Source organism: Cyclopterus lumpus, chromosome 20, assembly GCF_009769545.1.
Source record: "Cyclopterus lumpus isolate fCycLum1 chromosome 20, fCycLum1.pri, whole genome shotgun sequence".
In the NCBI taxonomy this organism is placed as follows: Eukaryota; Metazoa; Chordata; class Actinopteri; order Perciformes; family Cyclopteridae; genus Cyclopterus; species Cyclopterus lumpus.
In genome coordinates this window covers 20,435,908-20,457,227 of record NC_046985.1, presented here as the reverse complement: position 1 = coordinate 20,457,227, position 21,320 = coordinate 20,435,908, and the positions used below count along the sequence as shown (strand labels likewise).

Here is a 21,320-nt window from a genome sequence, read left to right as displayed (position 1 = left end):
CTGAGCGGCAAGAAGGCACAAAGACTCCAGGGAAGAAGTAAAGTTTATAATGTGCAATGAAGAGGTGTGAATTCGTCCAGAAGAAGAGAGAGAAGAGGAGATAGGTGCTCAGTGTATCCTAAAACATCCCCCAGCAGCCGAAAAGCCTATAGCAGCATATCAAGGTAAAAGAGGAGCTTGATAACTGAAGGCTCTGGCTCCCATCCTACTTTTTAGGACTCTAGGAACCACAAGTAGCCCCACATTTAGTGAGCGCAGCTCTCTAGTGGGGCAACATGGTACTACAAGCTCCTTAAGATATGATGGTGCATCACCAATGATGCTCATTGATGCATCAATGGCTTTGTATGTGCGAAGAAACATTTTGGATCCACTGGAGGGACTTAAGAGACTTATTAGAGCAGCCTGATAATAAGGAGTTGCAGTAATCTAGTCTGGAAGTAACAAACACGTGAACCAGCTTTTTTGCATCTTTTTGAGACAAGATGTGCCTGATTTTTGAAATGTTACGTAGATGAAAAAATGCCCTCTGAGGCAAATTTGTAATTTTCCTCAGAGTGCTATACAAAATAAACTGAATTGAATTGAATTGAATTGGATTGGATCATCCCACCCAGGTGCACCACGGAACGCTTCAGGCTCCCCTTTCTCCATATGCTTTTTTATATGCTCTCTGCATAGTAACAATAATTCAACATATATTCTCTGTACCTATTTCTGTCTCTGTGATGCTGAAACTATCAAATATTTCCGCTCGGGATCAAGCACGGTTTATATTTCACACAATAAGTAAAGCTTACTAACAAACAAACAAACTAGAACGTATACATTACATGTACACTCCTTGAGGAAGTGCTGCCTGAAAGCCCGAGCTCAGGGTTGCTTTTATCACCAGTCCATTGGTCCTCCAGAGCCACCGTAGTTGTCATGGCGTTCCTGGTAGGAGTTGTGTTTGCTCTTTTACTTTTATGTTTGTCATTTATTATTCGATTATATCATGTTGTGAAGACTGGCTCGAGCTATAAACCTGGAACCAGAGGTCCGGTCGCTGTTCTGATCGTCGCAGGATCAGGTACCGATGACGTTGATGACGGTCGCTTACCTCAGCCTCAGCCCTACGACCATAGACTGGATACAATGTATAACATATGACGGACTTCAATTTGTCAGACATTATTTAATGTCTCAGGCACATGCGCGAACAAGCACAATTAGTTTCCAAGTTGTGCCATTAGCTGAACTCCTTAGCTTCTACGCTAACAACCCGCAGCGTCACTGTTCTCGACGTCTGTGTTGAGTTGATGGGATGAGCTGACTGTTGAGCGTGTACGAGTCATTACGGTAAGAGCGAGTACGAGTCATTACGGTAAGAGCGAGTACGAGTCATTACGGTAAGAGCGAGTACGAGTCATTACGGTAAGAGCGAGTACGAGTCATTACGGTAAGAGCGAGTACGAGTCATTACGGTAAGAGCGAGTACGAGTCATTACGGTAAGAGCGAGTACGAGTCATTACGGTAAGAGCGAGTACGAGTCATTACGGTAAGAGCGAGTACGAGTCATTACGGTAAGAGCGAGTACGAGTCATTACGGTAAGAGCGAGTACGAGTCATTGCGGTAAGAGCGTGTACGAGTTGTTACGGTAGAGCGTGTACGAGTCATTACGGTAAGAGCGTGTACGAGTCATTACGGTAAGAGCGTGTACGAGTTGTTACGGTAAGAGCGAGTCATTACGGTAGAGCGTGTACGAGTCATTACGGTAAGAGCGTGTACGAGTCATTGCGGTAAGAGCGTGTACGAGTCATTACGGTAAGAGCGAGTCATTACGGTAGAGCGTGTACGAGTCATTACGGTAAGAGCGTGTACGAGTCATTGCGGTAAGAGCGTGTACGAGTCATTACGGTAAGAGCGAGTCATTACGGTAGAGCGTGTACGAGTCATTGCGGTAAGAGCGTGTACGAGTCATTACGGTAGAGCGTGTACGAGTCGTTACGGTAAGAGCGAGTCATTACGGTAAGAGCGTGTACGAGTCATTACGGTAGAGCGTGTACGAGTCGTTACGGTAAGCGCGTGTACGAGTCGTTACGGTAAGAGCGTGTACGAGTCATTACGGTAAGAGCGAGTACGAGTTGTTACGGTAAGAGCGAGTACGAGTCATTACGGTAAGAGCGAGTCATTACGGTAAGAGCGAGTACGAGTCATTGCGGTAAGAGCGTGTACGAGTCATTGCGGTAAGAGCGTGTACGAGTCATTACGGTAAGAGCGAGTCATTACGGTAAGAGCGAGTACGAGTCATTGCGGTAAGAGCGAGTACGAGTCATTGCGGTAAGAGCGTGTACGAGTCATTACGGTAAGAGCGTGTACGAGTCGTTGCGGTAAGAGCGAGTCATTACGGTAAGAGCGTGTACGAGTCATTACGGTAAGAGCGTGTACGAGTCGTTACGGTAAGAGCGAGTACGAGTCGTTACGGTAAGAGCGTGTCCGAGTTGTTATGGTAAGAGCGTGTACGAGTCATTACGGTAAGAGCGAGTACGAGTCATTACGGTAAGAGCGTGTACGAGTCATTGCGGTAGAGCGTGTACGAGTCATTACGGTAAGAGCGAGTACGAGTCATTGCGGTAAGAGCGTGTACGAGTCATTGCGGTAAGAGCGTGTACGAGTCATTACGGTAAGAGCGAGTCATTGCGGTAAGAGCGAGTACGAGTCATTACGGTAAGAGCGAGTACGAGTCATTACGGTAAGAGCGAGTACGAGTCATTACGGTAAGAGCGAGTACGAGTCATTGCGGTAAGAGCGTGTACGAGTCGTTACGGTAAGAGCGTGTACGAGTCATTACGGTAAGAGCGTGTACGAGTCATTACGGTAAGAGCGTGTACGAGTTGTTACGGTAAGAGCGAGTCATTACGGTAGAGCGTGTACGAGTCATTACGGTAAGAGCGTGTACGAGTCATTACGGTAAGAGCGTGTACGAGTCATTGCGGTAAGAGCGTGTACGAGTCATTACGGTAAGAGCGAGTCATTACGGTAGAGCGTGTACGAGTCATTACGGTAAGAGCGTGTACGAGTCATTACGGTAAGAGCGTGTACGAGTCATTACGGTAAGAGCGTGTACGAGTCATTACGGTAGAGCGTGTACGAGTCGTTACGGTAAGAGCGAGTCATTACGGTAAGAGCGTGTACGAGTCATTACGGTAGAGCGTGTACGAGTCGTTACGGTAAGAGCGTGTACGAGTCGTTACGGTAAGAGCGTGTACGAGTCATTACGGTAAGAGCGAGTACGAGTCGTTACGGTAAGAGCGAGTACGAGTTGTTACGGTAAGAGCGAGTACGAGTCATTACGGTAAGAGCGAGTCATTACGGTAAGAGCGTGTACGAGTCATTACGGTAAGAGCGAGTCATAACGGTAAGAGCGAGTACGAGTCATTACGGTAAGAGCGAGTACGAGTCATTGCGGTAAGAGCGAGTACGAGTCATTGCGGTAAGAGCGTGTACGAGTCATTGCGGTAAGAGCGTGTACGAGTCGTTGCGGTAAGAGCGAGTCATTACGGTAAGAGCGTGTACGAGTCATTACGGTAAGAGCGTGTACGAGTCGTTACGGTAAGAGCGAGTACGAGTCGTTACGGTAAGAGCGTGTCCGAGTTGTTATGGTAAGAGCGTGTACGAGTCATTACGGTAAGAGCGAGTACGAGTCATTGCGGTAGAGCGTGTACGAGTCATTGCGGTAGAGCGTGTACGAGTCATTACGGTAAGAGCGTGTACGAGTCATTGCGGTAAGAGCGTGTACGAGTCATTGCGGTAAGAGCGTGTACGAGTCATTACGGTAAGAGCGAGTCATTACGGTAAGAGCGAGTACGAGTCATTGCGGTAAGAGCGAGTACGAGTCATTGCGGTAAGAGCGTGTACGAGTCATTGCGGTAAGAGCGTGTACGAGTCATTACGGTAAGAGCGAGTACGAGTCATTGCGGTAAGAGCGAGTACGAGTCATTGCGGTAAGAGCGTGTACGAGTCATTACGGTAAGAGCGTGTACGAGTCATTACGGTAAGAGCGTGTACGAGTCATTACGGTAAGAGCGAGTCATTACGGTAAGAGCGTGTACGAGTCATTACGGTAAGAGCGTGTACGAGTCATTGCGGTAAGAGCGAGTACGAGTCATTACGGTAAGAGCGAGTACGAGTCATTACGGTAGAGCGTGTACGAGTCATTACGGTAAGAGCGTGTACGAGTCATTGCGGTAAGAGCGAGTACGAGTCATTACGGTAAGAGCGTGTACGAGTCATTACGGTAAGAGCGTGTACGAGTCATTACGGTAAGAGCGTGTACGAGTCATTACGGTAAGAGCGTGTACGAGTCATTACGGTAGAGCGTGTACGAGTCATTACGGTAGAGCGTGTCATTAAAGTATAAATATAAATCGGAAGGTATCTCTTCCAATAGGCTCGTTCGAGATGAACCAGTTCTGTGCAGAATCGATCACCAGCGGTCGGTGCGCAATGCATGCTGGTTAGATTTGTGTCTGACTTGATCCCGACTTATGCACATGCACATGCACATATTTTTTATATCCTGAAATCAACTGTATGAAACACAGTTGTCATCAGTTACCACAGGCATAGAAGATGCAAATGTTTATGTCCACATCCGACTACCCTCCAATAGGGTTTTGATCTGCAGACGTGAACTTTAGGGTTACTAACCAATTCCAAAGTGGAGCCTTTCTGGCATCCGTTCTTAAGATTGTGCTGTACAGTAGATATCAGCAGAAGACACATGATGAGAGACTGGTTGTTAGACTCACGAAAGTGAAAGTAAAGTCAAGTTTGCCCAAAGATGGTGCTCACACCAAAATAGTGACGCAGCAGTTCCACACAACCACCCTGAGGTGATCTCACAAACAATTAACAGCAGTTCCTATAAATAACACATTTTCAAATGGAGCTTCATGATCAATCAGCACCACCTGTTTACAGAAAAGTGTGAGATGTTCTTCACATATAAACAAAGCATTAAGATAAGAGTGCGTTTTAGTTTTGCTCTTGTTAAAGCTCCAGTCAGTGGTTTGATGCAACACAACCTTCACCCATAGACACTCTCATATGTGATCTCCGTGTGATAGCCTCTGTGGAAATACTGCACTAGGAACTGTGTTGTACTCTGTCTGTCATTACAGTATTAGACTCCAACATTGTCAACACAAATTCAAGCGATGGTGCCAAATAGTAGACATTGGGTGCAAGGGGACTGATCATATTTAAAGACAGTTCCAACTGCTTCTTTTTCTTTTCTTAGAGCAAGAAGAGCTCTAATCAACACTTTTTTTAAACTATTAGATTTGAGTTGACTCCAAAGTGAATGACACAAATCTCTCCATACATTTGTTCCAATATCTTCCATCCGTAGAACTTTCTACACTGAGATTAGTCTCAGTGTAGAAAGCTCTACCTCATCCTGTGTAAGTGACAGTTAACTGACCGTGAGTTTGGTGTGTTTTGCAGGTGGTCACACCACAGAGATCCTGCGGCTGATGGAGTGCTTGTCTGCAGCCTACACACCTCGACACTATGTTATCGCTGACACTGACGGGATGAGTCAGGAGAAAATCTGCACCTTTGAACGCTCTAAACACTCAGACTCTGAGTCACAGGTACACAGCTGTCCACAGGTGTATGGATTAAGGTGGATCAAGGTGATGCTGTATTGTCCCCACCAGCACCAGCTCAAACATGTCATTCCATCAAACAAGTGTTACTAGTCAGAAATGTCCCCAAAAAGCAAATGATGACAGCCGGTCCTTTTTTTAGAAGAATAAAGTGTTGGTTACAGCGAAGCCTTCTTTAAAATTAATTTCAGACTTGTCATCTTTGACAGTAACATTTAGGACTACCATGTATTGGACTGAGGCCGGACCCACCTCTCCCGTTTTCTAAGACTGGATCAGGAGTTATTTAGTGATTTCCATGCACCATTTAATCACAGCACAGACTCACACAGACAGGTGAGGTACAGAATCAGAATAAACTCATCTCCTTACCCTATCTCTAAGGCTGAGCCCTGGCCCCTAGAAAGTAAACTCATCTCCTTACCCTATCTCTAAGGCCGAGCCCTGCCCCCCTAGAAAGGGAACTCATCTCCTTACCCTATCTCTAAGGCTGAGCCCTGCCCCTAGAAAGTAAACTCATCTCCTTACCCTATCTCTAAGGCTGAGCCCTGGCCCCTAGAAAGTAAACTCATCTCCTTACCCTATCTCTAAGGCCGAGCCCTGCCCCCCTAGAAAGGGAACTCATCTCCTTACCCTATCTCTAAGGCTGAGCCCTGCCCCTAGAAAGTAAACTCATCTCCTTACCCTATCTCTAAGGCTGAGCCCTGCCCCTAGAAAGTAAACTCATCTCCTTACCCTATCTCTAAGGCTGAGCCCTGCCCCCCTAGAAAGGGAACTCATCTCCTTACCCTATCTCTAAGGCTGAGCCCTGCCCCCCTAGAAAGGGAACTCATCTCCTTACCCTATCTCTAAGGCTGAGCCCTGCCCCCCTAGAAAGTAAACTCATCTCCTTTCCCTATCTCTAAGACTGAGCCCTGCCCACCTAGAGAGGAAACTCATCTCCTTTCCCTATCTCTAAGGCTGAGCCCTGCCCCCCTAGAAAGGGAACTCATCTCCTTACCCTATCTCTAAGGCTGAGCCCTGCCCCTAGAAAGTAAACTCATCTCCTTACCCTATCTCTAAGGCTGAGCCCTGCCCCCCTAGAAAGGGAACTCATCTCCTTACCCTATCTCTAAGGCTGAGCCCTGCCCCTAGAAAGTAAACTCATCTCCTTACCCTATGTCTAAGGCCAAACCCTGCCCCCCTAGAAAGTAAACTCATCTCCTTTCCCTATCTCTAAGGCTGAGCCCTGCCCCCCTAGAAAGGGAACTCATCTCCTTACCCTATCTCTAAGGCTGAGCCCTGCCCCCCTAGAAAGGGAACTCATCTCCTTACCCTATCTCTAAGGCTGAGCCCTGCCCCTAGAAAGTAAACTCATCTCCTTACCCTATCTCTAAGGCTGAGCCCTGCCCCCCTAGAAAGGGAACTCATCTCCTTACCCTATCTCTAAGACTGAGCCCTGCCCCCCTAGAAAGGGAACTCATCTCCTTACCCTATCTCTAAGGCTGAGCCCTGCCCCCCTAGAAAGGGAACTCATCTCCTTACCCTATCTCTAATGCTGAGCCTTACCAGAGTTCATTACCATAGGTGAGGGTTGGAACGTAGACCGACCAGTAAATTGAGATCTGAATTGACATCTGCAAACAGCAGAGAGTATACGAACACAGCTCTTACTGCAGGCGTACAGAGACCAGATGGCCCGTTGCAATGTGTCCGGCACCCCATACTCCCACAGCACCCTCCACAAAAAACCCTGAGGAACCCTGTCGAAAGCCTTCTCCAGGTCCACAAAGCACATGTAGACTGGTTGGGCAAACTCCCAGGACCCCTCAAGTAGTCTTGCGAGGGTAAAGAGCTGGTCCACTGTTCCACGACCGGGACGGAATCCGCACTCTTCCTCTTGAATCTGAGGTTCGACCAACAGTCAGAGCCTCCCTTACAGCACCCTGGCATAAGCTTTCCCCGGAGGCTGAGTAGTGTGATACCACGATAGTTCGAGCACACTCTCCGGTCCCCCTTCTTGAAAATGGGAACCACCCCCCTGGTCTGCTAGTCCATGGGCACTGTTCAAAAGTTCACTTCAAGTAAAAGTACAGAAGTATTATCAGTGTAAACTATTTTATCACGTTTGTAAAGAGAGGTACTGCACATATTGTGTTTTCTGAGCTGTAACATAAATTATGTGACTTTACTGTGATGAAACACATCAATGCAGCTGCTGATATAGACATTTCTTATCAAATGTATGAACATTGTCATTTCATGGTTGAAAATCTACAGTCATAAATCAGCCCTGGACCTTGCAAGGCCAATTCTGTCCACCATTTGGAACAAATCTACATCATAAAAATCAGATGTCATAGAACAGAATTTTCAGTGAGTGAAGTTAGACCATTTAACTGTTGCAGTAGTTGCTCTCTATACAGTTAGATAGTGTTAGAAATAATGATTAATGTTAGTTTCAGATGTATACAAATGGTTATAGATAGCTATATAATCAAAATTAAGTGAAGGTTTGCAGAATCAAGCTATTCATGTCTGATCCTGTTTGGATATTGGTGTTATAGAGCAGTTAATGTCCCAGCTCATGTAAAAACCTGACCTCAGGTCCATGTCCCTGTCTGTGCTGCAGTGCTATTATTGACCAGCAGGTGGCGTGACTTTTCAACTGTGCTTTTGACATCATCACAACACACCAAACTAATTCCTACTTTCCATCTCTTTGAATATCAGTGAGCAATAAATGTGATGAAAAGGAATATGAAGTTTTGAACATTTATTTGAATAAAATAGATTTGACTAGATTAGCAGCTCTAAATTTGTTGTGTGCCATTTATTTGTTCTTGTTAATAATGACTCAGTTACTCAGATAAACCTTTGGCCCAGGAACTACTTTCTAATGATGTTGAAGTGCGGACTGTGGATTATACTGAAAGACACTTTCCTATGTTTCAAATGTATGTTTTGAATGAAACTTCATCCATATCCATCATATTGAGCTGAGGCTGGTAAAGTCACCACTATATGTAAATGGCCACATATTTATTGAGATTTGGGTGAAGTGAACCTTTATTGTTATAGTTTTGTTAAATGTGTAGACCGTTCATGTGCTGGTGAGAGGCTGTGAAATTGGAGATATCTGAGTTTAAAGCTAGTTGTAGTCAAATGCAACACAACGGCGAGGTCTCCGAGATCCTCTGATAGATGTGCCCTTGTTCTTCCAGTTCACCATCTGTCGGATCCCACGGAGCCGGGAGGTGCATCAGTCCTGGAGTTCCTCTGTTATCAGCACTCTGGACGCTCTGCGGTATTCTCTTCCGCTGGTCTTCAGACTCAGACCTGACATGGTGAGTGGACCCATAGACCAGTCAGTAGCAATGCCTGTATCATACACACACAGTACTTACAGTACAACATGCTAATGAAGATATGTTATTGGTTGCATTCTCCTGTCTCAGGAATGTTCTCCTGTATCTGGAATGTTCTCCTGTATCAGGAATGTTCTCCTGTATCTGTCCTTGTGAAGCGGAGCTGAAGCAGTCTGTTGGAGAACGTGCTCCGCTGTCTCTGCAGTAGGTGGTGGAGAGGGGGGTCCGGGTTATCCAATATGGACAATAATTTCTTCAGTGTCCTCCTCTCCACCACCTGTTCCTGATAGTCCTGTTTGCAGCCAATGATGGAGCCGGCCTTCTTACCCAGTTTAGTGAGTCTGTTGATGTCACCAGCTCCAATGCTGCTCCCCCAGCAGACTGCGGACAAGTACAGAGACTGGTAGAACATCTCCAACATCTCAGAGCACTGGTCCAACAGACTGGTAGAACATCTTCAACATCTCAAAGCACTGGTCCAACAGACTGGTAGAACATCTCCAACATCTCAGAGCACTGGTCCAACAGACTGGTAGAACATCTTCAACATCTCAAAGCACTGGTCCAACAGACTGGTAGAACATCTCCAACATCTCAGAGCACTGGTCCAACAGACTCGTAGAACATCTCTGTAGCCCCCCCCCTCTCTGATGCTGTTTTAATCAGGGTCCTCCTACTTTCCCCCTGTTTGCATGGGAGGTGCACTGAAAGAGGGTCTACTTAAATTCTTACTATGGCCTACTGTTGGTGTGGGCTCAACTCCCATGCATTTATATACATATATATCCCGGGTTAAATTCCTCGTGTCCTTTATAAATATAGCAGGTTGCTAACCCTGGAATTCTGTCAAGACACGGGATTAACCCACATTAACATTTATTCTTCCCAAAACAATACGCATAACAGAAACACACACTCATCCCGGGCGTTAACAGTCTGTGCTAGGGTACCCTAGGCTGGCGCGCTTGTTGGAGCTCAGGTTAATCCTCCCCGTCTGCGGGGTCAGTACTCACGGTCCCCAGAGAGAGCGAATGATGCAGTCCCACTAAAACCAGCTGGTCCCCTCTGGAAGCGCGATGATCCCCGGAACCTCCGTCCTGCCTCCCCTCTTCTCGCCGGCTACGTCGTCCTCAAGGAACCCCTCACGGGTTAACCGTCAGCTGGTCCGCCGCACTCCGACCGCGCTTTCAACCCGGCTCACTGTCCTCCGTGGATCTGCTCCTCGACGCCAATCCCAAACCCTCCGTTCACTCTTCCGCTAACACACCTGTTCCCCCACCCTCGAAATCATCCCGAACTCTAGCATCACCTCCCTTTTATCGTCACTCACCTCCCTCCTTCTGATTGGCTCCCCACCCTCTGGACACCGGAACCAGCCCAGAAAAGTCGGGAAACAACAGACCTCATAACAAAACGCACCACCACACACATGTAATCAAATCAGCAGGGCGCTACATCTCCAACATCTCAGAGCACTGGTCCAACAGACTTGTAGAACATCTCAAAGTACTGGTCCAACAGACTGGTAGAACATCTCCAACATCTCAGAGCACTGGTCCAACAGACTTGTAGAACATCTCAGAGCTGTGGTCCAACAGACTGGTAGAACATCTTCAACATCTCAAAGCACTGGTCCAACAGACTGGTAGAACATCTCCAACATCTCAGAGCACTGGTCCAACAGACTTGTAGAACATCTCAGAGCTGTGGTCCAACAGACTGGTAGAACATCTCCAACCTCTCAAAGCACTGGTCCAACAGAGTGGTAGAACATCTCCAAGATCTCAGAGCTCTGGTCCAACAGACTGGTAGAACATCTCAAAGCACTGGTCCAACAGACTGGTAGAACATCTCCAAGATCTCAGAGCTCTGGTCCAACAGACTGGTAGAACATCTCAAAGCACTGGTCCAACAGACTGGTAGAACATCTCCAAGATCTCAGAGCTCTGGTCCAACAGACTGGTAGAACATCTCCAACATCTTGCTGCACACATCGAAGGATCCAAGTTTCCTCAAGAAAAAGAGTCGACTCATCCCCTTTTTGTACACAGCGTTGATGTTGGCCTTCCAGTTCAGTCTGTTGTCGATGGAGACACCCAGGAACTTGTACTCCTCCACCATATCCACATCCTCCTCCATGTCCTCTTCCACCATGTCCAGATGTCCACATACTCTCCCAGAACTCTCAGAGGTTGTGGAGCCGTTGTCTTCCTCCTGAAGTCCACCACCATCTCTCTGGTCTTGGCCACGTTCAGAAGCAGGTGATTTCTACCGGCCCACTTCACAAAGTCATCCACTACTGCCCTGTTCTCCACTTCCTGTCCATCCTTTATACACCCGACCACTGCAGAGTCATCAGAGAACTTCTGCAGATGGCATGACCCCGAGTTGTACTGGAAGTCACTGGTGTACAGGGTGAACAGGAAGAGAGACAGAACAGTTCCCTGTGGGGCTCCAACATCACTGACCACCGTCCCAGACAGCACACGGCCCATTCTGACAAACTGTGGTCTGCCTGTGAGGTAGGTAGTGATCCAGGAGACGGTGGACGAGTTGACCCCCACCACCCGCAGCTTCTCACTCAGCAGCACTGGTTGGATGGTGTTGGATGCACTGGAGAAGTTAAAGAAAGTGATTCTCACAGAGCCACCGGTTCCATCCAGGTGGACTGAGCTCGTTGCAGCAGGTAGATGATGGCGTCGTCCACTCCCACACGAGGCTGGTAAGCAGAGGGTCCAGTGATGATTTAACCTGCGGTCAAAGGTGGGCCAAGACCAGCACCTTCATCACATGGGATGTGAGGGCAACTGGTCGGAAGTCCTTGAGGTCAGATGGAGTTGACTTCTTTGGAACAGGGACCAGGCACGACGTCTTCCACAGCACCGGGACTTACTCCTGTCTCAGGCTCAGGTTGTAGAGGTACTGCAGGACATCCAACATCTGGATAGCGCAGGTCTTCAGAACCCTGGGGCTGATGCCATCAGGTCCTGCAGCTTTGCCTTGGTGGAGTCTCTCCAGCTGTCTTGTCACCTGGTCAGTCTCACAGAGAGGGGGGGGAGGATGGAAGAACCCTTTGTGCAGCTCCACAGGGGGGACAGATGGGGAGGTGTTTGGGAGATGTGTTGTGTGGGGAGACAGATGAGGGCTGTGAACTAAACCTGTTTAGCTTGTTGGCCCTCCACTTCATTCCAGTCCACATCTCCCTCACATTGTTCTGCTTGAGTTTGGCCTCCAGCTTTGACCTGTAGGAGTCCTTGCTCTCCCTGAGCTTCACCTTCAGGTCGCGCTGGAATCTCGTGAGCTCGTCCCTGTCCCCAGACCTGAAAGCTGCTTTCTTTTTATAAAGAAGTGCTTTCAGGTTACTGGTGATCCACGGCTTGTTGTTCGGGAAGCAGCGTACAGTCCAGGATGGTATGGTGGTGTGAACACAGTTCACTCTGGAAGAGCACAAACCCATCCAATTCCATCCTGTACGTACAGGGTCCTTATGCAGATAAGATAATGTACAAATATGAACACTGCAGGGCTCAACAGCAAGGAAGGTCCACAGAAAGTCTCATAGAAATTCATTAACCACATCTCTTTCCAGAAACAATGTCCTTGTTACTCTTGATAACCCACAGAGTACACTGGGGATAGATTTCAGTAGAGAGTATACTTCCCAGAGAAGTGGTGACAGTAGACATGTTTTAAATTAATGTTGTTTTATGCTTATTGGGAAGTTTGTTCTTCTTCTTCTTCTCAATCTCCATCTACTGGAGGATTACAGCCACACCTAAAGCGCAGAGCTGCAAAACATCTTTTTATTTTATTTTTTTAATAAAATTTAAAAAGTTATCTTAAAATTCACTTTTTCATTGAATGGAAGTATGACATGTCTCATCCGAGCTGGTTTGTGTAGAACCTAAACATTCTGGGAAATGGAAAATGACAGCAAGAACTCTGTGGGGTACTACAGGCTTGCTGTACTTTAGTCAATGAATTAAACATCTGTCAGCTTATCACCAGTGTCTGTGTGAACTTATGTTGAACAGATGAGAGGAGTGCGAGTAGATTCCAGACCTGTGAGCGTCTGTCCTGCACAACCCTCTGGTTATTGGTTTGACTTTCAGACAGTCATGCCAGGAACGTTCCAGACAAAAATGTATCCCCACATTTCTTTTTTATAGTCAATTATCAAGTCACGTCAATTTTATTTACGTAGCCCACAATCCCAAATTCTACATTTGCCTGTGTTTAAAGTGTATACATGGCTGGGTTTCTTATTTTTAAGGTTTAAAACAGCACATTTCTTGAAGATAACCAGATTATGTAAGTGTATGTATTTCCTGTCACTAGACATCCCTGGAGATGGACATTTTATAGTTGTTTGCAATTGCTAAAACAACATTTCTGAAATTAGGGCCCTCTTTATCAAAAGTCGAGACAAAAAACACGTACCTTTTGTTGTTGTTTTTGTGCCTTTGCATTGCACAACTGTAACTCCTCTACTATTTACTGCATCCAGTGGGAGGGACTCTGCTGCTGTTTATGGCAGACTCGATCTGCATGTGTTTTGTTTTATTTACTGCACAGCAAAAAAAAAGTAAACTGACCACTTCATCTTTCCGTCAAATGTGAAATTGTAATGATTGCATCTGCTGCCACATAAACCATTTAATGTTGTAGGTGTAAAGTATGTCTGTTGTTGCTCTGCTTTGTGAATGGCAGCTCTCTACTTTCCATAGCAGTGTGCCTCTGTATGATGACTTCTCCAGCTCTGTCTGGTTTCCTGTAAACCCAAACTCCCTCAACTCCCTAGCTTCCTTCAGGCCTGAGGCCACTTACTCAGCCAGCCCCTCCCCCTCTGTCTCACTGAGCTGCTGCCACTGAATCACACACATGCTCTTTCCTCGGAATCTTGACACTACTTACCATAGTTCTTCAATCTGGGTGTTGAGAGATACTACATTTTCAGTTGTTCATGTTTATGTTCAGCTTGAAGCATTCTACATAACTCTCACTCATTATAAAACAGTGGCTGTGGTGAGCAACATGATGTGTTCGTTTTCAAATCATTTTTGTAGCAAGTTGAAGAAAACGCTCAGGATCCAAAAGTGAGCTCTGTTCAGGAGTTTGGGCTGCTTTTGGTAGTTTGTGCTCTAATCACTAGCAGGCATTGGGAATGGTTCTTTTAAACATGTAAATATCAACATGTGTTCTCTGGTGTGCCTTTGTACAATACTGGAGGACTTTCCTTGTCAGTGGTAACTCTTTACAGCCATCTAAAGACAGCAGGTATCTGCTCCACTGCAGTCTCTTGAGACTTTGTGTCCCCCCACTATCAGCTGTGGTAAATATTGCACCGATGCAGCCAGATCGCAGTCAAGTACGCCCATGTGCATCAGGAGCATGTTAACCACAATGTCTCCCGTAGCTGTTCTACAGTGTATGAATGTTAGTTAGTCCTGATGGACAGGTGGAACATTAGCTCCTCCCATCAGTGTGTGAATGTTAGCTAGTCCTGATGGACAGGTGGAACATTAGCTCCTCCCATCAGTGTATGAATGAGTGTGATTGGGTGAATGATGACATGTAGTGTTAAAGTGCTTTGAGTGGTCGGAAGACTAGAAAAACGCTTCACAAGTACAGGTCCATTTACTGATTCACACACACATTCATACCAGTGTATGATGGGGCTGCATCACATTACACCTGCTCATCAGGTGTAATGTGATGCTCATTCACACTGAGTGAAGCAATGTGGGGCTCGAATGGGGGACCCAGGGATCAAACCACTGATCTTTTGATTTGTAGATCTTACACACCTTCTTGTCAAGAAAACAAGAACAACTAGTATCTTGATGAAAAACAAATCAGTGTGCAATCTATTACTGTACTGGACACACTTGGACTAAATAGATAATGATTTGAAAGTAGTATTGTTCCTTTAACCAGTTTGTTACTTCCTGGACTTCCTGTGCTCATCCCTCTCTTTTCTGTGTGTGTGTTGTTTCAGGTGCTCTGTAACGGCCCAGGGACCTGCATTCCCCTCTGTGTGACAGGACTCCTGCTTGGAATTCTGGGATTGAAGAAAGTCTCAATAGTTTATGTTGAAAGCATTTGCCGGGTAGAAACACTGTCCCTCACGGGGAAGATCCTGTACCCAATAGCAGACTATTTCTTTGTGCAGTGGTCCTCTCTGAGAGACAAATACCCCAAATCCATTTTCCTTGGAAGAATAGTGTGAAAACATTAGTTACATGTAAACACGAATGTAGGATGACATATGTTGTAATGTTTCTTCTAATGCTCATGAATAAATGCTCTTTAATTTTTGAGTTATGTTAGTAACTAATTAATTAATTAATTATTAATTATTATATTATATGTGTGTATGAGTTAGTTAGTTACTCCTGATGGGCAGGTGGAACCTTAGCTCCTCCCATCAGTGTGTGAATGGGTGAGTGTGATTGGGTGAATGATGATAAGTAGTGTTAAAGAGCTTTGAGTGGTCGGAAGACTAGAGAAACGCTTTACAAGTACAGGTCCATTTATCATCCATTTAATATGTTGTCATCATTTAATAGTTATGTAAGGCGCACTGCTGTTTACTTGAGGTTACATAGCAAAAAACCTCTTCACTGACATGTGTCTTTCTGCTGCTGGCTGAATAAGATGAAAAGGAAAAGTGTACACGTTTTTCAGATACACTCTATTTTAAACCATAGGGCTTATCTAAAATAAAATAACCGCTTTAAACATAAACACCTTTCACAGCCAACAGGTTGTTCATTTCTTGTTAAGGAACGTTGGGCTCTTGCTGTCCCTAAACAAAATATGTCTATGCACTGGCTCCCAGGGTGTCTACTGCTTGTCTTTCTGACTCTTGCAGTCAAAAGCTCTTCTCACTCAGAAGGCGGCACAGGTTCTGGTCCAGGTTCTGGTCCAGGTCCTGGTCCAGGCTCTGGTCCAGGTCCTGGTCCAGGCTCTGGTCATCTCACAGCTAGACTATTGCAACTCCCTCCTTCAGGTCTACCTGCTAATGTCATTCGACCTCTACAGCTCATCCAGAATGCAGCTGCTCGACTGGTCTTCAACCTCCCGAAATTTACCCACAATCCTCAGCTCCTCCGCGACCTTCACTGGTTACCGGTGGCCGCCCGCATCCGCTTCAAAACATTGGTACTTGGGTACCGTGCTGCGAACAGATCGGGTCCAGTCTACATCCAGGACATGGTCTAACCTCACACCCAGGACATGGTCAAACCTCACATCCAGGACATGGTCTAACCTCACATCCAGGACATGGTCTAACCTCACATCCAGGACATGGTCAAACCTCACATCCAGGACATGGTCTAACCTCACACCCAGGACATGGTCTAACCTCACACCAGGACATGGTCTAACCTCACACCCAGGACATGGTCTAACCTCACATCCAGGACATGGTCTAACCTCACATCCAGGACATGGTCTAACCTCACACCAGGACATGGTCTAACCTCACACCAGGACATGGTCTAACCTCACACCCAGGAAATGGTCTAACCTCACACCCAGGACATGGTCTAACCTCACACCCAGGACATGGTCTAACCTCACATCCAGGACATGGTCTAACCTCACACCCAGGACATGGTCTAACCTCACATCCAGGACATGGTCAAACCGTACACCCCAGCTCGTTCACTTCGCTCGGCTTCTGCCAATCGGCTTGTAGCTCCTTCACTTCGAGCTAAACACTCAACAAAATCACGACTGTTTGCTGTGCTGGCTCCTCATTGGTGGAACAAGCTCCCCATTGACATCAGGGCAGCAGAAAGTCTCTACACCTTCCGTCACAAACTAAAAACCTAATAAAATTAAAGGACTCACCTCTGTACTTGTCTTGTTAGACCTTAGTGCTGATAAAGGACTCATCTCTGTACTGGTCTTGTTAGACCTTAGTGCTGATAAAGGACTCATCTCTGTACTGGTCTTGTTAGACCTTAGTGCTGATAAAGGACTCATCTCTGTACTGGTCTTGTTAGACCTTAGTGCTGATAAAGGACTCATCTCTGTACTGGTCTTGTTAGACCTTAGTGCTGATAAAGGACTCATCTCTGTACTTGTCTTGTTAGACCTTAGTGCTGATAAAGGACTCATCTCTGTACTGGTCTTGTTAGACCTTAGTGCTGATAAAGGACTCATCTTTGTACTGGTCTTGTTAGACCTTAGTGCTGATAAAGGACTCATCTCTGTACTGGTCTTGTTAGACCTTAGTGCTGATAAAGGACTCATCTCTGTACTGGTCTTGTTAGACCTTAGTGCTGATAAAGGACTCATCTCTGTACTTGTCTTGTTAGACCTTAGTGCTGATAAAGGACTCATCTCTGTACTGGTCTTGTTAGACCTTAGTGCTGATAAAGGACTCATCTCTGTACTGGTCTTGTTAGACCTTAGTGCTGATAAAGGACTCATCTCTGTACTGGTCTTGTTAGACCTTAGTGCTGATAAAGGACTCATCTCTGTACTGGTCTTGTTAGACCTTAGTGCTGATAAAGGACTCATCTCTGTACTGGTCTTGTTAGACCTTAGTGCTGATAAAGGACTCACCTCTGTACTGGTCTTGTTAGATCTTAGTGTTGATAAAGAACTCATCACTGGACTGGTCTTGTTAGACCTTAGTGCTGATAAAGGACTCATCTCTGTACTAGTCTTGTTAGACCTGACCTTAGTGCTGATAAAGGACTCATCTCTGTACTGGTCTTGTTAGACCTTAGTGCTGATAAAGGACTCATCTCTGTACTGGTCTTGTTAGACCTTAGTGCTGATAAAGGACTCATCTCTGTACTGGTCTTGTTAGACCTTAGTGCTGATAAAGGACTCATCTCTGTACTGGTCTTGTTAGACCTTAGTGCTGATAAAGGACTCACCTCTGTACTGGTCTTGTTAGATCTTAGTGTTGATAAAGAACTCATCACTGTACTGGTCTTGTTAGACCTTAGTGCTGATAAAGGACTCATCTCTGTACTGGTCTTGTTAGACCTTAGTGCTGATAAAGGACTCATCTCTGTACTGGTCTTGTTAGACCTTAGTGCTGATAAAGGACTCATCTCTGTACTGGTCTTGTTAGACCTTAGTGCTGATAAAGGACTCATCTCTGTACTGGTCTTGTTAGACCTTAGTGCTGATAAAGGACTCACCTCTGTACTGGTCTTGTTAGATCTTAGTGTTGATAAAGAACTCATCACTGTACTGGTCTTGTTAGACCTTAGTGCTGATAAAGGACTCATCTCTGTACTGGTCTTGTTAGACCTTAGTGCTGATAAAGGACTCATCTCTGTACTGGTCTTGTTAGACCTTAGTGCTGATAAATGACTCATCTCTGTACTGGTCTTGTTAGACCTTAGTGCTGATAAAGGACTCATCTCTGTACTGGTCTTGTTAGACCTTAGTGCTGATAAAGGACTCATCTCTGTACTGGTCTTGTTAGACCTTAGTGCTGATAAATGACTCATCTGTGTACTGGTCTTGTTAGACCTTAGTGCTGATAAAGGACTCATCTCTGTACTGGTCTTGTTAGACCATAGTGCTGATAAAGGACTCATCTCTGTACTGATCTTGTTAGACCTTAGTGCTGATAAAGGACTCATCTCTGTACTGGTCTTGTTAGACCTTAGTGCTGATAAAGGACTCATCTCTGTACTGGTCTTGTTAGACCTTAGTGCTGATAAAGGACTCACCTCTGTACTGGTCTTGTTAGACCTTAGTGTTGATAAAGGACTCATCTCTGTACTGGTCTTGTTATACCTTAGTGCTGATAAAGGACTCATCTCTGTACTGGTCTTGTTAGACCTTAGTGCTGATAAAGGACTCATCTCTGTACTGGTCTTGTTAGACCTTATTGCTGATAAAGGACTCATCTCTGTACTGGTCTTGTTAGACCTTAGTGCTGATAAAGGACTCATCTCTGTACTGGTCTTGTTAGACCTTAGTGCTGATAATGGACTCATCTCTGTACTGGTCTTGTTAGACCATAGTGCTGATAAAGGACTCATCTCTGTACTGGTCTTGTTAGATCTTAGTGTTGATAAAGGACTCACCTCTGTACTGGTCTTGTTAGACCTTAGTGCTGATAAAGGACTCATCTCTGTACTGGTCTTGTTAGACCTTATTGCTGATAAAGGACTCATCTCTGTACTGGTCTTGTTAGACCTTAGTGCTGATAAAGGACTCATCTCTGTACTGGTCTTGTTAGACCTTAGTGCTGATAAAGGACTCATCTCTGTACTGGTCTTGTTAGACCTTATTGCTGATAAAGGACTCATCTCTGTACTGGTCTTGTTAGACCTTAGTGCTGATAAAGGACTCATCTCTGTACTGGTCTTGTTAGACCTTAGTGCTGATAAAGGACTCATCTCCGTACTGGTCTTGTTAGACCTTAGTGCTGATAAAGGACTCATCTCTGTACTGGTCTTGTTAGACCTTATTGCTGATAAAGGACTCATCTCTGTACTGGTCTTGTTAGACCTTATTGCTGATAAAGGACTCATCTCTGTACTGGTCTTGTTAGACCTTAGTGCTGATTAAGGACTAATCTCCGTACTGGTCTTGTTAGACCTTATTGCTGATAAAGGACTCATCTCTGTACTGGTCTTGTTAGACCTTATTGCTGATAAAGGACTCATCTCTGTACTGGTGTTATTAGACCTTAGTGCTGATAAAGGACTCATCTCTGTACTGGTCTTGTTAGACCTTAGTGCTGATAAAGGACTCATCTCCGTACTGGTATTATTAGACCTTAGTGCTGCGTTCGACACCATTGATCATGACATCCTATTACAGAGACTGGATCAGTCGATTGGCATTTCAGGTACCGCACTAAGTTGGTTTAAATCCTATTTATCAGATCGATCTCAATTTGTATTTGTAAACGATGAAGCCTCAATGACCACCAACGTTAATCACGGAGTTCCACAAGGTTCTGTGCTTGGACCAATTTTATTTACCTTATATATGCTTCCTTTGGGCAACATTATCAGGAAACACTGCATAAACTTTCATTGCTATGCAGACGATACTCAATTATATCTATCAATCAAACCAGAGGAGACCAACCAGCTCGCTAAAATTCAAGAATGTCTTAAAGACATAAAAACATGGATGACCTGCAACTTCCTGATGTTAAACTCAGACAAAACTGAAGTTGTTTTACTGGCCCTGAACACCTCAGAGATCAATTTTCTGGTGATGTGGTTCCTAGAGTCCAAAAAAGTAGGATGGGAGCCAGAGCCTTCAGTTATCAAGCTCCTCTTTTATGGAACCAGCTTCCACTTTCAGTCCTGGAGGCAGACACAGTCACCTCATTTAAGAATAGACTTAAGACTTACCTCTTTAATAGTGCTTATATAGAGCTAAATCAGGTTTGCCCTGGTCCAGCCCCGAGATATGCTGCTATAGGCTTATAGGCTGCTGGGGGACATCTTGTAAATGGTTTATTCATCTGCCTCATGGGCCGGACTCCTGCCATGGCCCTGCTGATGCACTGGTTAAGTTTCTGATTGAGCAAACAGTGGGAAACTGATGACACTGTGACCTGTGAAACAACAAACTCTGGTGTTAGGCATGTCACTGTAAAAGCCATAAATATACACAGCTCTATGTATATTGAAGAGTTTGTTGTATATAGAATATACTGTTGTTGTTCTCCACATTTGCACTAATGGAAGGGAGACTTTTCAGAGGGTCATAGCAGGTAACTATTGAAAAGCTTTCCTAATTGATTCTTAAAAGCAAGTAAGTTCCTAAAGTAGATTTAGACATTGGGCAACTTGTAAAGAATGGCACATTATTCTCCTAAAAAAATGGCATAACATTTTTTATGTAAATATTGGCACCTAATGAATACTTCATAGTATTTCTATGGAACTAGGGCACTCTGTATAAACATGGTCTCTTGGAAGTTTAGTGACGCCACGTCAGTAAACACAGTGAGTTTTAAAAAGCCTCCAGGGAATTATCGAAGAAGCAAAATAACTCCCTATTATGGTGCATTATATTAAGTGTCCTATCTTTTATTTGAGTTTAAAGTAGTCTAATGACATATACAGTATACTGTCTGCTAACAATCAAACCAAATGGAAATCACAGATGACAATGATGCTCATTGTAAACTGCAGTGTCTGTTATATTGGAAAGAGTGGATGAGGTAACAAGGAAGTGCTTTCAGACACAGCCCAGTACAGTATAATACATCCTATTGTCGGACTGTGGATCAATGTTAGGAATCCAAGAGACCTGTGCTCATCAGTCCACTTTGTCAACCAGGTAAGGCATTTTTATTTTTGAAT

At 45.2% G+C, this 21,320-nt stretch overlaps 1 protein-coding gene across 1 annotated transcript; it reads left to right on the top strand.

The window, feature by feature from the left end:
* Positions 1-906: 906 nt before the first annotated feature.
* On the top strand, positions 907-15,323 carry alg14 (ALG14 UDP-N-acetylglucosaminyltransferase subunit). Its single transcript, XM_034560477.1, has 4 exons — positions 907-1,072; positions 5,493-5,641; positions 8,860-8,982; positions 15,002-15,323. The coding sequence occupies exons 1-4, from the start codon at positions 928-930 to the stop codon at positions 15,230-15,232; spliced, it is 648 nt and encodes a 215-aa protein (XP_034416368.1). The 5' UTR covers positions 907-927; the 3' UTR covers positions 15,233-15,323.
* The last annotated feature ends 5,997 nt before the right edge of the window (positions 15,324-21,320 follow it).